General features: G+C 47.7%; 1 protein-coding gene across 5 annotated transcripts; it reads right to left on the bottom strand.

Moving 5' to 3' along the window:
- Positions 1 to 270: 270 nt before the first annotated feature.
- LOC146050409 (uncharacterized) lies at positions 271 to 20,742 on the bottom strand. 5 transcript variants are annotated; one of them, XM_083167408.1, is made up of 5 exons: positions 20,502 to 20,726; positions 16,911 to 16,979; positions 15,597 to 15,740; positions 7,611 to 7,828; positions 271 to 4,430 (listed from the first exon to the last, which is right to left on the bottom strand). In XM_083167408.1, the coding sequence occupies exons 3-5, from the start codon at positions 15,697 to 15,699 to the stop codon at positions 4,266 to 4,268; spliced, it is 486 nt and encodes a 161-aa protein (XP_083023534.1). In that variant the 5' UTR covers positions 15,700 to 15,740; positions 16,911 to 16,979; positions 20,502 to 20,726; the 3' UTR covers positions 271 to 4,265. The 5 variants fall into 5 exon arrangements, 2 of the variants coding, with proteins under 2 accessions (XP_083023534.1, XP_083023535.1); XR_014466305.1 differs by lacking the exon at positions 15,597 to 15,740 and having other exon boundaries at positions 20,502 to 20,742; XR_014466303.1 differs by lacking the exon at positions 7,611 to 7,828 and having other exon boundaries at positions 20,502 to 20,720.
- Between the last annotated feature and the right edge of the window lie 988 nt (positions 20,743 to 21,730).

Genomic DNA, 21,730 nt, shown 5'->3' with positions numbered 1-21,730 from the left:
GTTCTCATGGGAACGCCCATGAAACGCTGGGTGTTCCCATATGGTAATGGGGCTGCCCGGCGCCCCCCACCCTTCTCCGCCCCCTACTCGTCGTGTAGGGTGCGTGCTTGCAATCCACATCTGCACATGCAGAGAAATGCGTCTGTACAGATCCACATTATCTGTGCGAATGCATATGTACTACTCTATTGGATAATACTATTCCCTTCTGAACCCGCGTTCTCTTTTCCCAGATCCAGGCGACTCAAGGAACAGATATTCAAGGTCGGTAAGTATTTCTTTATTTGCAGATTCTTTCTTCTTTTGCACAGATAACGTAGGAACAATACGGGGGTTTATCTTTTGAAAAGGTAGTATACGGAATTCTGATATCAGGTATATAGGTTAAACAAGGACAGTGTCCCAACTTATCAAATGTAGTACAATACTATTCAAGAACAGATATGCAATTCAATCCCAAATACTCTCAACATTTAAATAACTTTACAGTAAACACTGTATGGAATGACTATTCATATTATACGAATGAACATTTCTTTGTTATGCTACTTATCGCCTACACACGTTTCTTTACTATATACAGTTGATCCAACAGAGATTGTGTTTGCCTCTTCGCAGAGAGACTATCTGTTCTACAATAATATATTTACAATACGCCAATTCACTATGACCTAATGACTTATAAACGCACCCTGATGGGCAAATAGGATAATATATGTACTAAAATAGCTTTTTGTGTCCAGTTCACTAAGAGTACAATCTGATGTGTCCTTTACAACCAAGCTGTATGCAGAACCGTAGTCTATTCTGACAGGCAAGTAGTAATTTATGGTATTATCTCTATTTCACAGAGATTCCTCCTTACTGCGCGTGGCAACAGCTATCTGTACGTGTCCAGGTAAGTTCCTGATGTTACTGATCGCTACACTGTAGAACAATATATAAGGATCCCTGGTTGTTGCGCTGTCTATGTCTGTACTTAGAATCACGGTACTATACGTGCCTCTTCCCCTTCTTCCCTCACTTGTGGAGTCTGACTGGATAAACACTGAATCTGGTAGGTAACTGCAGGGTAATCATTGGGCTGGCATCACCGGGAATAGGGTGATATATCGTATGGATTCGGGGTAGTAGGCTGTCCCTCGCGATAGGCTGGTCCTGTCCCTATGCTGCTCAATGCTGTGCCCCTGTTAATGCCGGGTTTAGACCTCTTAGAGGCCCTCCCACGGCTACTCACTGTGAGGATTTCCTGAGTGCGTCACCGCAGTTCCCCGTTCTTCTGCTGTCAAGATTAGGCCGTCTCTCTCTCTGCGCATCAGCTGTTGGAGGTCTCTCTCAGCGCCGAGTACACAGCTGACTTCAATCCGGTCACTAGCCGCGCCTCTTTTCCACCTGGCGCTGTCTTCCAATAGCTGCTCACCGGCTTCCAGTAGGCCGTCCTCCGGGACTCCGCCTACTCCATCGTCGACCGCCGCCTCCGGGACCGCCCACAATGGCGTCACACCTCTGGGTGGACCAACGCTATTCCTTCCAGCGCCGGTCACCGGGGCAGCAGGAGATAGACTGGAGCTTTGTCCTCAGGTAAATACAGCTGCGTCACCCTGTTCCTCACTGCACTGTTACTGAGGGAAAACGTTTTACAGTCTTCACCAGTCTGCCTCTGCCTGTACGTTGTATAAGGTGGCTGATACTGAATCAAACAGAGTTTGTACGGAACACCCAGTAGCAGGGGGGAATTTGGTATCACTTTTATAGTAAGCCTCTGTCTCTCTCCCCCTCTCTGTGGGTGATCACTTGAAAGTACAACACAAACTGCTGGTGCTATAGTGGCTAGTTCTCTATATAGTGCTAGGCTATGACTCACTGCTCACTTTCTTCTGTACTGAGCTTTTTACATAACCTGTCACTCAGCTCTCACAGTCCTCCTTGTATACTTAATTATGGGCAGTAGGGGCGGACCTGACTTCAGTATGGTGGGGCTGGACAACACTCACCACACCCCATCTCCTCTTTCTGCAGCCGGTCAGCGTCTCTACAGAGCCCGCCTGGACTCCGCCTCCGTGCCGCCTTCTGGATGATGCGGCCTCCTCCGCCTCCTTGTCAGATGACGCGGCGGACTCAATCTCCACACGGGAATCCCCTCAGATGCCGCCCGGCGATGACGCGGCTGACTCCGGGACACTATGTCGGGATCTTGAAGTCACCACCGCCGGAGGTCTCTCCTGCTGCCGCCGAAGGCTCCCCGGCGGTCCCAGATACGCTGGTTAGTGTCACAGCCGTATTCAGCACCGCTCTCTGTCCCTTATCCGGCTGCGCAGCTCTGCACTCCCCGAGCCTCCTCAGCCAACCGTCCCTTCTAACGTCTCCTGTCCTGCTTTTTATAACCCCTCAGCACTCGCGCCGTCCAACTTTATTATATTCTGCTCGTACATTTGCACGAGCCTGTCCTCCGGCTGGCCAAGCTACACTTGTCAGTTTTCTTGGTGCTGGGGATGTGAGCCCCTTCAATGGGTAGTTCCTGGTCCTCTAGCTAATGATGTTACACATGCACTTTACAAGTCCCATCGCTCCCTTGTCCACTGCGATTCCCCCACTATATGCTTGCACAATATTATATACATCCAGGCCATTACACATGGAGGACCGAATGAACCAAAATAACCCCGCTTGTCCGCAGGTCTTCCCTGAGGGATGTCGGCTACACACAAATGGTTGAACTAGATGGACGCAAGTCTTTATTCAGCCTTACCTACTATGTAACTATGTAAATGCTCCGGTGCCCTCCAAATGAACAGCCCATGTTTCCTATAAAATCCAACAGTGCCATAAATAGATTGTCACTTTATTTTATCGGAGGGCCACCATTGGATTATATATAGCCGCTTGGGAGCCTAATTCAGCATGGATCACTAATGTGAGAGGTTGAGGTGGACTGCGATGAGAAAGCTGCCACTCAGACAGAGGGCCAGATGCACCAAGCTTCAAAAAAGAATAAAGAGGAGAATGATATACTACCAGCCAATCAGCTCACAACTGTCATTTTTCAAACCCAGCCTGTAACATGACCACGAGGAGCTGATTAGATGGTTGTTTATCACTCTCCACTTTATGACGTTTGGTGCATCTGGTCCATAAAGAGAAAACGCCCCTGGCTAGATTAGGAAAGAACTGCGAATGGGTCACAAACTGGTATCTATTTACAAATCAAATCCAGCTGGGCACACCGGCATTTTTTCAGACACACTCGGAAAACAGCAGATTGCAAATTGTCTAATTAAGCCCTCAATGTAGTGATTTACACCAGGACGAAAAGGGGGGCGTTGCCTATGCGAATAAGCGTGCGACATATGCAAATTAGCCACAATTAGGTCACGCCCCCATTTTTTTGGTCTGCGGCGCTGAATAAACGCTGTGTGCATGCGCACAGCGTCTATTCATTAGGCTGCAGGGACTCCCAACTGCCCCCTCGCCACAGGACACTGCCGGCCCCGGGATAACGCAGGACCATCCCAAAAAAGCAGGACGGTCCCGCGAAAAACGGGACATTTGGGAGGTATGCAACTGCAACCCCAATACCCTAGTTTGTTTTCTGGGATTTAATGTTATTATTCTGTGATGGTTTTTCCCTGTACACCCAGCTGGTTTGTTGTATGGACCAACCCAAGCAAAACCTCTGAGATGTATGTAGACAGGTGACTGATCGGTTACAGGGCTCATATTTATAAAAGTAAAAGTATACCTCTGTTATATTTTGCAAATGGTGACATCGCAGGCCCCAAGCATTCATTCAGCATAGAGACACTTCAATTGGGGGGGGGGGGAAATAAAGTAAGAGAAACAAGATCATTATACAACATACATTGTATCAAACAAATTGTATTATGTGTATGCAAGCACCTCTTCGATGTTGCTGGGGGCGCATGCCGCTCCAGAGGTGTTGCTGGGGGCGCATACCGCTCCAGAGGTGTTGCTGGGGGCTCATGCCGCTCCAAAGGTGTTGCTGCGGGCGCATGCCGCTCCAAAGGTGTTGCTGCGGGCGCATGCCGCTCCAAAGGTGTTGCTGGGGGCGCATGCCGCTCCAAAGGTGTAGCTGGGGGCGCATGCCGCTCTAAAGGTGTTGCTGCGGGCGCATGCCGCTCCAAAGGTGTTGCTGGGGGCGCATGCCGCTCCAAAGGTGTTGCTGGGGGCAAATTCCTCTATGGTGACGATACCTTTCTCACTCGGGAGGTGGTGGGGCCTTTCTCACCCGAGGAGGGCGGAGCATTTCACACCCGGGGAGGTGGTGGGGCCAGTCTCTGACGAGGTGCCGGTGGTGCTTGCCTCTCCCGGGGTGCCGGTGGTGGTTGCCTCTCCCGGGGTGCCGGTGGTGCTTGCCTCTCCCGGGGTGCCGGTGGTGCTTGCCTCTGCCGGGAGGAGTAGCTCTGCATCACCTTAAATTAATAAAGATAAAATAGAAATTCTAAATAACAATGAAGCTGTACACAAATATCCCTACTAGATCAAATAATGGTTTCTGTGAAATATTTGGGCAATGAATTTAAAACACCGCTGCCTACTAACCATAGAGGAGGAACAACTTCTCCTAAACAATTTACAAGAAAAAAGGGATAGTTTGGCGCAGGTGTTTATAAAAAGATATTCAACTCCAATACCTACAATCATTTAGATTGAAGATTTATACATAATTTATTGAAAAAAAATTAGCATGAGTAGTACAATCAATAGAAATTAATACCTCACCCAATAGGGATGCTGCGGTGGGCTATACTTTGGGCAAAGTCTGCAGCACCACCGCAGATGTCTTAGGACAAAGTGCTGGTGCATCTGTTCCAAATAAATAAAGTGTCCAAGTGCATCCAAAGTGCTTGATGAAAATGTGCACAATAAGTTTCAACTACGCGTTTCAGAGAATCAATCTTCTTCTTCATTGTGAGCATCTATAGCACCTCAGCCCATATAGCACTGGCCTCTACCTAATTCATATTCCATATTCAATATTGTGTGTAACTATAGTGAGAGTTTCAGAAAGTGAGAGATTTTGGGAGAGTTTTCCCCTTTTTTTTTTAAAGCAGCAATCAATTACACTGCAAAACCAGGTTGATTTTGCCATGTAATTGATTGCTGCTTTAAAAAACATGGGAAAACTCTCCCAAAATCTCTCACTTTCTGAAACTCTCACCCTATTACATTTGGCCCATTGTGTGTAACCAACATCCTACCATACATAGCACTGGTTTACGGACACATTGGGTGAAATTTAATAGGATGACAGATTCAGAAGGTAAGAGATTTCGGCGGGATGTATCGCCGCCCTTCTCCGCGATGCCAGCGCATATGTACTATCATATGCGGCTTGCATCGCGATGCAGTGATGGAGCCCCCCCCGCGATACCTGTACTCTGGTGTGCAGGGGGTCTCCGTCACCTCCCTGCCGCCTGGCTCTCCCCTCACGCTGGGGACAGCTAAGCAGGCTGTCCCCGGCGCCTCCTCCTCCCCCCTGCAGCCGGAAGGATGTCTGGTTGCTTCACTAGGGGGAGGAGGGGTTTACCTTCCGGGGTCCAGGAGGACCCTTCAGGAAGGTAAGCCAGAGGGGGGGTCGGCGAGGAGGAGAATTTGCGCCAGAGGCGGTGAAAAGCCCATAGGCTTCTATAGGGTATCGCCACCCAAAGGTGGCGATACCCTTCAATGCGGTATCAGTTTTGATACATTGGAAAATGCGGTAAACCGGGGTTTTACCGCATTTTCAGTTTGATACATCTCGCCCTTGGTAAGAAATCTCCAGGTTTTTTTAAAGCAGAAGGTAGAAATATGTTTGTTATTTGTTGAAGGATGTGTTTTATTTCTACTCTAGTAAGAGGCGAAATGTTTAGAATGAAAAGGGTATGATTGTTAACGGGGTATAGCCTGTTTTAGTAATATGAATAGTGGTTGGAGAGTAACATGGTGATAACGGGGGTTAAGAATGGTGTGTAGGGGTAGTGTACAGTATGTCTTAGATAGTCCGTAGTGGGGTGGGTGTGGTATGTGTAGAGCAGGTTGGAGAGGTGTACAGTTATGAGTTGGTGGTATAGTCAGAGGCGTAGGGAGGGCGGAGCAACTGGAGCACACACTCCGAGCACCGATTGGGCACCTGGCGCCGCCGGCCCACCCCCCCCCCTCCGCAAATGAGCTCTGCAATACACTCTGTTATAATAGTAAGGGGCAGCGTGCGCCGGCGGCTGCTCTGCCCGGCGCCTGCGGCCTGCCTGCTCACCCAGTCCCTGATGCCATGGTCCCAATAATCTCTCCCAGAAGAGCACTCAGCACTGCGGGTACCGTTGACGTCATGCGGAGGACCCGCCTGCATTACTTGAGTCTCTGTGCGCGCACTTAGTAGAGAGCGTGACAGGGTGCACCAGCGGGCTGAAAGAAGCACCAGTGTGGCAGCCGCCTGACTGCCACTACTGAAGCACTGCAACTGGTGAATCCTGCTTACAGTGTGTGTGTGTGTGAGAATGGTGCTTACAGTGTGTGTGTGAGAGTTGTGTTTACAGTGTGTGTGTGTGTGCGCGAATGGTGCTTACAGTGAGTGTGTGTGGTGCTTACAGTGTGTGTGTTTTATTATATCTTGATAAAGGGCATAGGAGCCCAAAACTATGCCCTTTAGCAGTGTCATTGATTGAAGATAGTCTGCTCACTGCTGTCCACGTGGAGGTTGATATTGTTTCCTTTAGGTGTAGTTGGCACCAGAGCCAGTTGTTTCAGTTTCGTTACAGGGTGCCATTCATATATATGTATGTATTTCCAGCAAAAAAAAAGTTTCACTCATAAAGGCTGTGCTTTAAAAATCCTGCGTTTGCCACAGAATATATATAATTCAAGGTGGATTTCTTATTTTTTTTTGATAAAGCTAATTAATTGTGGTAATGAACTTATGGTAATAAACTTGGGGATTGGTGGGGCCCGGGGGAAGGTGTGAATCTCTCTGGTTTCTGCTGCCACCCTGCTGTGCTGTATATATCTTTATCTGTATATTTATTTATTTACAGAATGTTATATAGCGCAGCAGATTCCGTTACAGTGTCTTATATAGCGCAGCAGATTCCGTTAAGTGTCTTATATAGCGCAGCAGATTCCGTTACAGTGTCTTATATACGCAGCAGATTCCGTTACAGTGTCTTATATAGCGCAGCAGATTCCGTTACAGTGTCTTATATAGCGCAGCAGATTCTGTTACAGTGTCTTATATACACACCACAAGTTCCGTGTGTGATTGTTCTGCATCCACGCAGCATTATACAAGCTGCGCATTAAAAATAATTAAACTTAAAAAATCCAAATAATTTTTTTCCTCTTCTTTATTCTTTGTGTGTACTGTAACCATAGTATCAGAGCTATGTTTGTGAAACCGCCGTGTGTGTGAAGTCTGTGCAAGAGGGTGGAGACAGGCAAGAGACAGATCAATCCCTGACCGGGAATCGAACCCGGGCTTCAGCAGAGAGCCATATCCTAACCACTGGATCACCAGGGAGTTGGTATTCGAAGCAGAATGATGGATGTATAGTAGTATGACTGAATTATATGGGTTATTAGTGTTCTATGGATGAGTCAATATATAAATAGGACTGTACCAGATCGGATACTGGAAACAACTGGACTGGCTGAATACACGATACGACTGGAGGCTGGAACGATTGACCAGGAATACTGGACCGGACGTCAGGAGGTGCACTGGTGGTAGAATCAGGTGGAGCACAGGTGCCGGAAGCACAGATGCACAAGTGCAGGTTACAGATGATTCTCAGGTGCTGATGCATTCTCAGGTGCTGATGCAGGTGGAGCACAGGTGCTGGAAGCACAGATGCACAAGTGCAGGTTACAGATGATGCTCAGGTGCTGATGCAGGTGGATCACAGGTGCCGGATGCAGGTAACAGGTAATGGATGCAGGTAAAAAAATTACATGAACAACAATCGGGCGCAATAATACTACATATGCTCCACCAATCAATCTTTATACCAATTTGTATTGGTTATATATAAAAATGTGTTATGGCTGCTCCCAAAGGCAATTCTGGAGATGGGGATCCCGTATCTGGACACTTGCTAACCCAACTCTCATCTGCAGAGATTCCCTGCTACTCCCGGAGACTGCACGCTAATGAACAGAAACACCTCCTCCTTGCAAGCGGCACACAGCCGACTGTAGAACTTGCGTACTTGGAAAGCCGGACACGGAAGACCTGCTCAAACAACACAGGTCAGTGAGGTTGCTCCCCGCCACGCTACAAACATCAAAGGCTCGCCGATATCAGCTGGAGCCAGGCGGGTTGTAGCGAGCCCACATAGATGTCCACTGCAGGGATCGCATAGGTTGTTCCCAACAATATAAGAGGTACTGTTCCCATTGTATTCATTGGTGCAAATCATCTCCTGTGAGCCCTTTATAAAATAAGGAACACTCTATTGCATTGGATGCACATATCCCTCAACCAAAAATCATCTACCTAGCTTAACCCTTTGGAGTATACAGGGCCAACACCAACTGACTTTCTATGTATACCAATTAAATATTCTACATTTGTGCAGAAATACCACCCAGAGTTGGGTTGTACCAGCAAATTAACAAGTGATACCATTGGCTCATGCCTTTTTTTGCATCCTATTGAGGATAACCTTTATCTTTGAGATACTGTGTATTGTGATTTTATATGTAATTTTACGATTTTTCTTTTTTATATAATAAATCTTCATATGAATCTTTTTAAATACTATTCAGATGTGTGGCGCTCTCTTTTGAGTTAGATATATGTCAGTATATTTATATAAACAAAGCTAATTGATTTATAACTCCTAATTTAATCTTCCAATGGATGCAGGTAACTGCCACTGGATGCTGGTAACTGACAGTGGATGAGGGTAACTAGTAATAAATGCTGGTAACTGGTAATGGATGCAGGCAACTGCCACTTGATGCTGGTAACTGGCAGCGGGTGCAGGTAAACATGAACCAGGGAGGTCGGTAATTACACACTGGAGGCTCAGATACAAAGGAACTTAAGGAACTGACAACCTTGGAGTTCCAGGTCTCTCTATTTATACCTAGGTGATTGATGACTGGAGACAGGTGATACTGAGAGATTCAGGCAGACACAGGATTGGATGATTCATGGTCAGATGTTCAGACCCTGCGATGTCAGTACCATACTTGCCGGGTTTTTAAAACTCCTCTCCGGGTGAAAGGGGGGCGGGAAGAGGCTACGTTGTGGGGGCATGACCAGCAGCCACATCAATTTGCAGGTCAGTGGATGGTGGGCGGGGCTAAAATGACACGAATCGCGTCGTTTTAGCCCTGCCCCCTCCCCATGGACCCGCGAAATTCGGAGCTTTAAACCACAGGGAAGGGGGGAGCCAAGGCTGTATGGAAAATGCGGGAGACTTGCCTACCTTACCGGGGGAGGGGGACCCGATTTGAGGGTAGGCAAGTCTGGTCAGTACTCCAGGCAGGCTTGAATTGGAGAGAGGCCTAGTAGGCCGTAAAACACTGAAGCCCAACTCCTAACATACACAGGGAATGCTGGCTTTCAGATCCAGTTACCGAGTGCTGATTTGCAGAGGTTTGCCAAGGGCTGCACCAAGGCTGTAATAATTACTTATAGAGGAATTCCATGAGAGTTCAGATGGAGAAATGCTAACTACTGCTAGCAGGGAGCTAAAGGTGCGTACACACGGGGGCGATTTTGTACACTATTGCGGGAAATATGGTCGCTAAGCGACCATATTGCCCACGATGGGAGTGTGCACCGGCGATATATCGCCGGGTGCGCGCTCCCATTTTTACCCCTGTAGTTATCGCTGGTCGAGGGAACATGCTCCTGCGACCAACTGATTACCACTGCCGGGCTCCCCCGCCAGTTTCTTTTTTAGCAGCGACCATCTCTGGTCGCTGATGAACAGGAGAAACTGAGCAATATATCTCCCCCGTGTGTACGGGGCTTCAGGGGTTACAGCTGTCAGAACCTGGGCTAGAGAAATCTCACAGCAGGTGTGTCATTAAGGAGAGCTGACCATAGTTCACACACACACAGTGATTGCAGCCTATGTGCAGGCTGAATGAATCCAGGCAGAACATACTGAAGGACCATGTAGAAACTGGGAAACAGAAGAACACACACCAAGGTTCGTGACACTGATACCGCTTTCACACTGCCAAAACGTTTAAAGAACCGGTATTTTTAAACAGTATTTAAAACGGGTCTGAGTCTTCACATTGCAGTAGATTACCGTTTTAAATACCGTTTAAGTACCATTCACATCAGTCAACCGGTTTAATCCCCTGAACACATTTCAAGGCAGAATGCAGGGGACAGCCTATCACAGGTGTGGAATCTGTTGTTTTTACTAAATACCGTTTAAGAGCCATTCTCACTGCATAAAAAACGGCTCTGAAACGTGTAGGCTTTTTAAATGTGTTGAAATACCGGTTATCTTTAACCGGTAAATCAACTCTGGCGCTTTCCCACTGCAGCCTTAAACATTTAGAAATGGGAAAAAAAAATGCAATATACCATTTAACAAGTGCAGTGTGAAAGGGGTAATAGTATACTGTCAGAAGGTCTGCCTTCGAGCAGCATTATACAAAACAATTTTGCTCTTCTTTATTGTTAGAGGCCATATTTGGTTTGGGCGGAAGAGGGATGCTGCGGCCGTGGCCACTAACCAATGTAGTAGCACGGTCTGTGGCCCGGGCGGGGGGGGGGGAGACCGGCCCACCGGGAAATGGCCCAGTTCCCCGCCAGGGCCAATCCGCCCCTTTTGGAGAGTCATTTCAATTTGTTTTCTTTTTCTTGTTTTGTCAGCTGCAAAGTTGTTACATTATTTCATATGTGCCTCCTGGCATCATTCCTTCGGTTTTCCAACCAGATACTGTATGTTTTCAAACCAGATATATAAGGCCCCAATCTATAGAGAGATATTTTAGCCATTAGAAATTTTGCCAGGAGGAATCGCCCTAGCCAGTGCTGTACCTGACACTTCAGTGCCCTGGGAGAGGAAGAGCATCAATGCAGTGGCGTAAGTCATACTTGCCTACTTTTTAAATCTAGTTTCAGGGAGAATATAGTTTTGCATGCTGCCCCACTGAGGGAGTGTATAATGCTCCACCCAAAAGGCGTGTTTAGTTCCATAAATGGACCAGAGCCAGATTCAGTGGGGGACCAGGGAGTCGGTGCCTCCTGTCTTAGGGTCGCTAAGTGATATTTATTTTTTTCTCACTCAGCACAATATACAGGATAATAAATGCCTATGCCAGGGCCATAACTAGGGGGGGGGGGGGGGGGGGGGGGCGCTGTCGGGGGGGGGGGGGGGGGGGGCAGCAGGGGTCCGTGGACAGGTGTAGCGGCAGCTGGAAGCAAGCTACGCTATTTGTCCGGCGGGAAGCAGATTTTGAAAAGACTTGCTGGACGCGGATTGGCTGAATTCTCTCAGCCAATCAGCGTCCGGCAAGTCTTCTGAAAAATCAGCAGTGCTTCCCGCCGCCAGGCAAGTAGCGTAGCTTACTACAAGTGAAAGCCGCTGCGGCGCTGCCCATCCCCCGCTGCCCGGACTGGAACCCCCGCTGCACAATGGTATGTGTGCGCAGGGTTTGCTCAGCCTCCGGCGCCAGGGGCAAGGCAGTCATTTGGTCCCCCCAGTCAGGGGGGTGACCAAATGACTGCCTTGCACAATGGTATGTGTGCGCAGGGTTCGCTCAGCCTCCGGCGCCAGGGGCAAGGCAGTCATTTGGTCCCCCCAGTCAGGGGGGGGACCAAATGACTGCCTTGCCCCGGATGCTGAAAACCCTAGTTTCGGCCCTGCCTATGCAATAAACTCCAAATGTATATATAACCATACTTGCCTATTTGTGAAAAAGAATGTCAAGGAGTTTGTGAATGTGGCACCTGTAAGCGCAGTGGACGTGTGTGGTTACATCTGGGAGGTGCGTCATTAAGTGACTTAACCCCTTGAGTGGTACGCCCGGAGATTTTCCGTGCTCAGCTGCAGGCTGTCCCGGAAAATCTCCGGGCATACCACTAATATACAATAGGTGCACCCCCCCGCCACAAACCTGCAGTTCCCCTGTCCTCCCCATCACCTTTGCTCCGGTGATCGGAACGCCGGAGCTCCCCTGACCCGCCCGCCAGCCGCCCGTCACTCATTTTACAGTGACGTCGGCGACAGGCTCGGGTATGGTAAGCGTGGTGCAGGAGCGCTCAACCACCCGAGTCCTCCCAAGCCGCTGCAAACATCCCCCAGCCTGCCGCCGACGTCACTGCTGAATGTGACAGATGGCCGGCTAAGGCAGTGGGGGCAGCAGCAGCAGCTCCGGCATACTAACGCCGAAGCAGAGGTGAGGGGGGGGGGCTTCCAAATTCCTGTGGTGAGTTTTGCTGGGGCAGGATAAACCTGCCCTGGTAAGTTTGTCCTGCCCCAGCAAAACCCACCACTCAAGGGGTTAAGGCCCATACACAATCTGACCAGATCACTTTTTAAACTAAGCATGGACGGCTCCGTGTGTATACCCCTGGGCAACGGCGATGCATGGTCTTGCACGTCACAATTGCCTGGCTAGATCTTGGCTGCATGTAGTCAAAATCTAGCCAGCTCACCAGTGTCACCACCAGAGAACACGGGTGAGCACAGATCGCTCAGCAATTTTTGGAGAGGAGAAGAACAAGGCTGCTCATGGGAGTACTTATGGGGGGAGGGGAAACAGGAAAGTGGGCCTAGGGCACAGGACTAATTTGGCTAGAGTTGTGAAGGCTACTCCGTTCAACAATTTTTTTTTTTAAATATAATATCGCTGCGGAGGTGCTCCCAGGGAGTATGGTAAGTATATGCAAGAGGGATATGAAGAAATCTCCCGGGCGGGGCACAGCCTTCTTGTGACAGAAAATATCTCTGTTAATAATTTTTAATTTTTATTGAATAAAAATAGGTCCCATGGAGTTGGACCTAAAGAACAAACAAACAACCAACACAGAAATTGCTCCCACCTATAGCAATAAGTAGTAATAGGGTGGGAGTAGACGATGTTCATTGAAGAAACGAGAAAGCAGTGAAAATATGAGCTTTCAAAGTTTATAATCTGCAAGTCAGAAAAAGAGAGAATTACATGACCCATAAAAGGTTAATTGGTGATCTCTAGATCAGCTAATACAGATAGAATGCCTCAGGTCGCCACGTCATATACATAAAGCTAATAATATGGCAAATCACAAAAAGATTTTATATCATCCAGTAAATCCAGATTACCGCAAAAAAGTCTCTAACGCTATATAAGTGTTAGTTGATTGTAGGATTTGTGGACCCTATTACTACTTATTGCTATAGGTGGGAGCAATTTCTGTGTCGTTTGTTTGTTCTTTAGGTCCAACTCCATGGGACCTATTTTTATTCAATAAAAATTAACATTTTTAACAGAGATATTTTCTGTCACAAGAAGGCTGTGCCCCGCCCGGGAGATTTCTTCATATCCCTCTTCGGATATTTTTTCGGATTCAGTATGAAATCTCGGCGGTCCGGATCCCGGCGTAAAAAATCCCGACGCCGGAATCCCGACCGCCGAAATCCCGACAGTTTCTCCCTCCGTGGGTGTCCACTACACCCCTGGAGGGAGAATAAATTAGCTTGCCGAGCGTAGCGAGGCACCGGGCCCGCTGCGTGGCGAGCGCAGCGAGCCCGCAAGGGGGAGCGATCCACGTCCCCCCTTGTCGGGATTTCGGCGGTCGGGATTCTTCATATCCCTCTTTGGATATTTTTTCTTGCATATACTTACCATACTCCCTGGGAGCACCTCCGCAGCGATATTATATTTAAAAAAAAAATTTGTTGAACGGAGTAGCCTTCACAACTCTAGCCAAATTAGTCCTGTGCCCTAGGCCCACTTTCCTGTTTCCCCTCCCCCCCATAAGTACTTCCATGAGCAGCCTTGTTCTTCTCCTCTCCAAAAATTGCTGAGCGATCTGTGCTCACCCATGTTCTCTGGTGGTGACACTGGTGAGCTGGCTAGATTTTGACTACATGCAGCCAAGATCTAGCCAGGCAATTGTGACGTGCAGGACCATGCATCGCCGTTGCCCAGGGGTATACACACCGATTTAAACTGCATCCCATTTTTTCCTGCTCATGGGAGTAGAAAGATTTTTAGTTCAGACTCCCCCCCGTAGAGCAAAAGGCAAACATCCCCATCAAGGAGAACAAACGATGGGGGAAGAATTTGTCGCAGAGAAAGAACATGAAAGATCCTTGGATCCTTTCTGACGACTCTGATGAGAACATCTGCATCCAGAAAGGAAGAAAGAAGAAGAGTTATATGCGGATCTCATCCAGTTCAGAGGAGAAGGCTGCACATAAGAGGATTAAGAAAGAATATGTAGAGAGAGTGGGAACCAGCAGTGCTGCGTCATCCTGCACCAGGGACACCCTCCAGAGACTGACATTTTCCCATCAGTTAGGCTGGGGCGGCTTTGGAAAGGTCCTGCTGGCAGCAGATTGGTCTATCCGTCAAGTGGCAGCTGTAAAAGTTATAAAGAAAAGATGGCTGCTAGCCAGGGGCAAAGAACTAGCATTTGCGGAAAGGAGAGTGTTGGAAATGGCACAAGGAAGCACCTTACTTATCCATGGCCAATTTGCTCTACAGACAAAGGAACATCTGCTACTTGGAATGGAATATGCAACTGGAGGAGATTTCAACCACCTCCTGGTGGGTTGGGGTCATTGGGTCTACAACATGATGGTCAACAGTCATTAGGTTGACATAGGAAAATGTCGACATGGTTCTAGGTCGACGGGTCATTAGTTCGACCATATCTGTCGACAGTCAAAAGGTCGACATGGGGTTTTTCACTGTTTTTTTACTTGAATGTCAACACAGTCGACATGGACACAGTTTCAAGTGCACCGCTGCGCTCGCAATGTGTGGGGCACGGTGCCTCGCTGTGCTCGGCACACTATTTTATTCTCCCACCATGCCCTAGTGGATGGTAGGGCATGAAATAGCACCTGTCGGCACACAGGCTCAAAAAACAGTGAAAAACCCCATGTCGACCTTTTGACTGTCGACCTAGATATTGTCAAACTAATGACCTGTCGAACTAACGACCTGTCGGACTAATGGCCTTTCGACCTAGAACCATGTCGACATTTTCCTATGTCGACCTAGACCCATGTCGACCTTTTCCCATGTCAACCTAATGACTGTCGACCATCATGCTGTATACCAAATGACCGTATCCCCTCCTGGCCGAGAAAAGGATGCCTTCTTATCTAGAGTGCCACGTTCTACTCTGCAGAGCTTGCATGTGGAATACAGTTCCTCCAAGGGAATAATCCATTGTGACCTGAAGCCACAAAACATCCTGATGGCTGAAATAGGCTACATTAAGATCGCCCACTTCGGTCTCACACTCAAGAACATCCTTGGATACCAGAGGGCAACTGGCTGCGCTGGAACACGTGGATACATTGCTCCTGGGGTGTGTGCTGGGAAGATGTACAGTGCCAGTGCTGACTAGTTCTCATTTGGTGTTATTATGACACAAATGATCACTGGAAGTCTACATTACATTATGATCTTACACGATTTCATGGACTTGGAAATGCAGTGAAAGACATCCTTGAAAAGCTTCTCAATCAAGATCCCGCCAGACGACTCGGAGTCAACGGCAACATGCGACACCATCCATTCTTCCAACCAGACAGTGCAGAACTGAGGAGGCTCAACTGTGGTGAAAGATGTGGACCAGGACTTTAGTAAGAGACTGGAGATCTTGGTGCCCATGGTATGCATGTAATACATTTATGCAGAGTACACATTTTACTGTCATTTGGGCACACTGTACTAAGAAGCCCATTATGTAGTGCTGATCTTATTTGTATAATCAGGACAATCCTGTCCTAATACCCCCTTCTCTGCACTCACATCCCTGTCCTAATACTTCTCCTCTCTGACCTCACAGCCCTGTCCTAATACCCCCTCCCTGCACTTTTGTCGTTGCTGCATGGTTCTGATCAGTGTCCGTGCAGCTCTCCGCCACCTCACAGTGCTCCTGACACTGAGGGGAAAACTTTTTACTCACGTGCACAGGTATTTAATTGCTGTGGGTCTGAACTACTATGGGAGACTGTGTGTTCCATTACTATGGGGGTGTGGTGGAATTACTGTAGGTAGTGACCATGCTCTGAGTTAAAAAAAAATAGGGACCCCTCACTCTATAATGTTCCGGTCCTACTCCACTGTTTCTGGTTCCCATCAAATATTATAGCTTTGAGCAAACCCCACTTTACTGTCACTACAATGCCTCTTAAGGTGCATACACAGATTTTCGCAGGGGTGGACGGCTTTCCATAACAGGAGGCAATGGAAGGACGTCCACTTGGCTGGTAATACCAGCAGATGAACGGCGGCAGCCATCGATAATGTGGGAGCGCGCGTCAGTTCTCACCGCCCAGCCATACACACTGGGCGGCTTTCAGCTGAAAATCCACCCAATGTGTATGGCCTGGCAATGAGCGGTGAGCACTGATGGGCGCTCTCACATCATCTCAGGTCACTGCCGCTCATCTGCTAGCATTACCAGCATATAAGTGATGGAAAGTTGTCCACCCCTGGGAAGATCACTTGGACGGACGAAAATCGCTCAGTGTGTATGCACCATTTGTGCCCTGCCGGCCAGCCACGCATTTCTAGCACAGACCCAGGTCCCCTTGGTACTTCCATTATCTGGCCTTCTCCTGAGTAATGAGTCCTATTGGGAACCACTGCTGTAAGCATCAGCCAAGATTTATTCAATCAAGCAACATTTCTGAAGTTACCAGAAAGAACGGCAATAACATACAACATAAAGAAGATCACAATGAAACAATCAGCCTACAATATGGTACATCACTTACTGATTTTTTCCCGTCGTTCCGGATTTGGGTGAATTCACGGAGCCCAAAGGAGCCACCTATGACCAATAGCTGTAAAGGGAGAACATGTTGAAGAAAATCTTGATATTTTTGGGACTCTAAGGGTGAGATTTAATAGGATGAGAGATTCAGAAAGTGAGAGATTTGGGTAGAAATCTCCATTTTTTTTTAAAGCAGCAATCATTTACAGAATCAAATTGGTTTTACAGTGTAAATGATTGCCGCTTTAAAAAAAAACCTGGAGATTTTCTCCCAAATCTCTCACTTTCTGAATCTCTCCTATTAAATCTCACCCCATATGTTAATTGGAACATTAAAAATATATTGTGCGGTCATAAAAGTACATACAATACTGCTGGCATAGCTACAACTGCAATAACATACTAAGCTTCAAAAGTGATAAAATGGAGAGTGATAAACAGCCAGCCAATCAGCTCCCACCTGCCGTGTCACAGACTGTGTTTAAAAAACAACAGACAGGAGCTGATTGGTTGGTTATCACTCTCCATTTTATCACTTTTGAAGCTTAGTGCATCTGGCCCAGAATGTCTATAGAAGTAGATTTTTGATTTAGTAACCCTTATATACATACATACATATTCCATTTGGAATGAATAACGTTTTCATATTAAAAAGGACCTCTCTATATGCCTGATTCAGTCCTGCTTGCTAGGCTGCGTATAATCGCTGCCTAGTGAGCAGGTAAACACCACACCACTGAAGGCACGCCCCTCTGGCTGAGCGAATCCCCATACTAGCATGCAAGCGGATGTGTATGGTTACAAATCCGCTCGCATGCGGCTGCACAGAAGAGAAATCCTTCGAAGGTCAATCACCATCAAAAGATTTCTCCAGTCTTCACTCTGAAAAGTCTATACTTGCTTTTCAGATGCCCGCAATCCGCAGAATTGGGGGCAGGTGCTGACATCATGTATGTCTGCCACCCGCCCAGAGGATGCAGGGGAATGCCTGCATTCGCAGGGGTACATGTAGTGTTTCCATGGGCGCGGCCACAGTCTTTGTTAGTAAGTTGACCCCTGTATAAATAAATGGCGCGGTGAAATGCGCACTTATTAACAGAATCTCTGGAGTTGGAGACAGATTCACTTTTCCTGTATGACTGGCATGCAGACAACTGGATTCTCTGCATAGTGCATCTTTCTCCAATACTGATCACTGTGTCTGGCGCTAGATGTCAGGTACTGTTTTTTTTGTGTTTTGTTTTTTAATTAAGGATTGAGCGTCACATAAATGAAGACAGTTTACAATACAGTCGAGATGTCAGGTACTGTTTATACGCTCAGCAGTTTTTGCATTGGGTCGACACCTTCACTAGGTTGACATGACTTTAGGTCGACAGGGTCATAAGATTGACACATGCATTAAATCAACAATGGAAAGGTTGACAGGCAAAAGGTTGACACAGGTTTTTCACGTTTTCTGTCCCAAATGTCAACGTGGACTCTGAAAAAGTGCACAGCGCCCCCTCGCATGGCTCACTTTGCTCAGCACACTATTATATTCTCCCCCCACACCCTAGTGGATGGTAGGGCATGAAATACCGCCTGTCGGCACACGCCGGCTCCAAAAAAAAACATAAAAAACCCATGTCAACCGTTTGACTGTCGACCTTCCCATTGTTGACCTAATGCTTGCGTCGACCTTATGAACCTGTTGACCTAAAGCCATGTCAACCTTCAGTGGTCGACCCAATGTGACCTTAATAGTGTCAACCTAACCACCATGTACCATATGAGTGCAGTAATAGCCCACGAGTACTCAGGTAATATTGTGTAGTACATTATAACTTACTGCATGTACACATTAAAGGGAAAGTGTATACAGTACTTTACGGCTATTTGTTTATACAACAATGTAACAACTACAATAAATAATGCTGCGTACACACGGGGGCGATAGGGGCTATAATCGCTGGGAATATGGTCGCAGGCGACCATATTGCCAGTGATGGAAGTGTGCCCCGGCGATAAATCGCCGGGTGCGCGCTCCCGGTTTCTGCACCACTGTAATCGCAAGCTCCTGCGACCAGCTAATTACATCTGCGGCTCCCCCAGCAGAGGTTTCTTTTCATCAGCGACCATCTCTGGTCGCTGATGAAAAGGAGACACTGAGCAATATATTGCTCAGCAATATATTGCTAGCAATATATCTCCCCCCGTGTGTACGCACCTTAAGTTTTTGTTATAATCATTAGATACATTTTTATTATTAAATGGTGTCTGCAAATAAAGAATATACATGACTGAATGTGTAATGCATTTATATGCTACCTTTCATCTAACTGGGATACAAATAATATACTTACAATGTTAAATTATTCATATAATCTGTGTATTACTATAACAAATTTTTATATAAAAAAAAAAAAAAAAAAAAAAAAAACTCACCACCAAATCGTATAAGAGTATGTGTAAATCTGACACTCATATACTAGTCAACGCCTCCCCCTGGAGAATTTACAGGGCGCACCCACATGGAGCATAACAGCGAGCGCACACCTTGCACATATCAGAGAGTGCACACCTGGAGCAAGGCAGCGAGCACACACCTTTCACATATCAGAGAGTGCACACCTGGAGCGCTGCAGTGAGCGCACACCTTGCACATAACAGTGAACGGCTACCTGGAGCACGGCAGCAAGCGCATACCTGCAGCCAAGGCAAAAGTGACCTTTTTTTACAGGGCGCACCCACAGCACCCACATGGAGCATAACAGCGAGCGCACACCTTGCACATATCAGAGAGTGCACACCTGGAGCAAGTCAGCGAGGGCACACAATGCCCATATCAGAGAGCACACACCTGGAGTGCGGCATTGACCGCACACCTTGCACATATCAGAGAGCGCACCCCTTGCACATATCAGAGAGCGCAAATCTGGAGCAAGGCAGCAAGCGCACACCTGGAGCAAGACAGAAGCGTACACCTGGAGCAAGGCAGAAGCGTACACCTGGAGCAAGGCAGAAGCGTACACCTGGAGCAAGGCTAAAGCGTACACCTGGAGCAAGGCAGCAAGCGCACACCTGGAGCAAGGCAGCAAGCGCACACCTGGAGCAAGGCAGCAAGCGCACACCTGGAGCAAGGCAGCAAGCGCACACCTGGAGCAAGGCAGCAAGCGCACACCTGGAGCAAGCGCACACCTGGAGCAAGGCAGCAAGCGCACACCTGGAGCAAGGCAGCAAGTGCACACCTGGAGCAAGCGCACACCTGGAGCAAGGCAGCAAGCGCACACCTGGAGCAAGGCAGCAAGCGCACACCTGGAGCGAGGCAGAAGTGTACACCTGGCGCGTGGCAGCGAGGGCACACCTTGCACATATCAGAGAGTGCACACCTGGAGTGCGGCAGTGAGGGCACACCTGTAGCATGGCATTGAGCGCACGCCTGGCACAAAACAGGGACAATTTACAAAATCCATTAAGGTTGCATTATGTTATTACACAGAGCACACAGCTACCCATAAACTGCCAGGATTATCAGACCTGCTACTGGCACACACTTGGCAGGGACACCCTCTTAATAATATAACAATATCCTTTCTCCAGTACAACTCACCATCATGGGAACTCCATATCGCAACGTCCTATTGTTTTTAAAAGATTGCCATAACGTGCTCAGCATCTTGTAATAACCTCAATCACCTTAAGGGGGAACAATATATCCGCAACACACCGTACTTCCACCATACGTGCACCCGGAAACGGCCTCAGCAAACTGGCAGTCATTACTACGTCCTTACTACAAACGCGTCCCCCGGAAAGAGATAACCAAGCTTGTGCAGTTCCCCCTGTTTCTGCGGCGCATCAAGGCTGCCCATTGGCTCCAGCTTGGACTGATAATACCTGTTATGTCCCTGGGGAGCGATAGAAGACTTTTTGTAAAAAAAATTATAATAAATAAGTCCACAACCAAAAGTTGCATGCTAGATGTGAAAGTCAGTCATCAGCTGCTGTGTCCAGATCTTATACACTCTGAGCTCAAGACCTAACCTATGCGATTTTTTTTTTTTTTTTAAGAACCATGAGGGAAATGTATTACATGTCATTATAGGGGAGAAGTGCGCAGAGCCGGATTAACAATGGGCCTGATGGAGCTATAGCTCCAGGCCCACTCTCCAAATAGGCCCATTTTGTAGCTGAGGGTCAGGGCTTTCCAACGAGACCAGCCCCGCGTCTCTAGCCCCCCGGGAACCGGAGATATGGCCAGGCAAACCTGGAACGTTTTCCCCATAGGATAACATGGGACCCGCTAATTCCGACCTCCACCCGGTTCCAACGGCTGCCAGTTCCCCCTACAGCATCACAGAAACTCGAGGTTGATCTCAGTCAAACCCAAATCGCTGGGCCTTCAATCTGATACCTGGCCGATATGGGTTCATTGGTTCTAGAGATATTGCAGGTAAAACTATTTTTTTTTTCATTTCTGAAATGTAATTTCATGGCTGTTCATGTTGTTTGAGGACAGATTTCTCTAGAACCAAACGGCCCAGTTTCACGGGACCAAAATCATTCGAAGGCTACATGTAAATGGGTCAGTTGGTTCCGAAGATATAGCTGGTTGTTTAAAGGGGGGCGGGGTGGTTTTCTTTCCTCCTCACACCAGAAAATGCAGGGACTAGGCTGGTGTAAATGGGGCCAGTCCGAGAATGTCCCTGCATGATCCTGGGACCATATTCCCTGCATTTTCTGATATGAAAGGGGTATTATTTCAAATAGCCGGGATATGCAGTACTCTGAATACAGCCGGGCAGCCCCCTGCTCTCTGCCCGGTTGTTAATGGCTGTC

This window comes from Crinia signifera, chromosome 12, assembly GCF_055691185.1.
Source record: "Crinia signifera chromosome 12, ASM5569118v1, whole genome shotgun sequence".
Taxonomy (NCBI): domain Eukaryota; kingdom Metazoa; phylum Chordata; class Amphibia; order Anura; family Myobatrachidae; genus Crinia; species Crinia signifera.
The sequence above is the reverse complement of the archived record's forward strand: the minus strand, read 5'-3'. Positions and strand labels throughout refer to the sequence as shown.

Bases quoted from the DNA above. Each gene is read 5' to 3' on its own strand.
- LOC146050409 (XM_083167408.1), bottom strand. From the start codon at position 15,699: ATGGTGTCGCATGTTGCCGTTGACTCCGAGTCGTCTGGCGGGATCTTG. The intron at 7,829-15,596 runs GTAAGATCATAA...CTGTGCTTCCAG, and splicing joins TTCCAAGTCCATGAAATCGT to CACCTGTGCTCCACCTGCAT. The intron at 4,431-7,610 runs GTACAGTCCTAT...TATTAATTTAAG, and splicing joins TGTTTCCAGTATCCGATCTG to GTGATGCAGAGCTACTCCTC.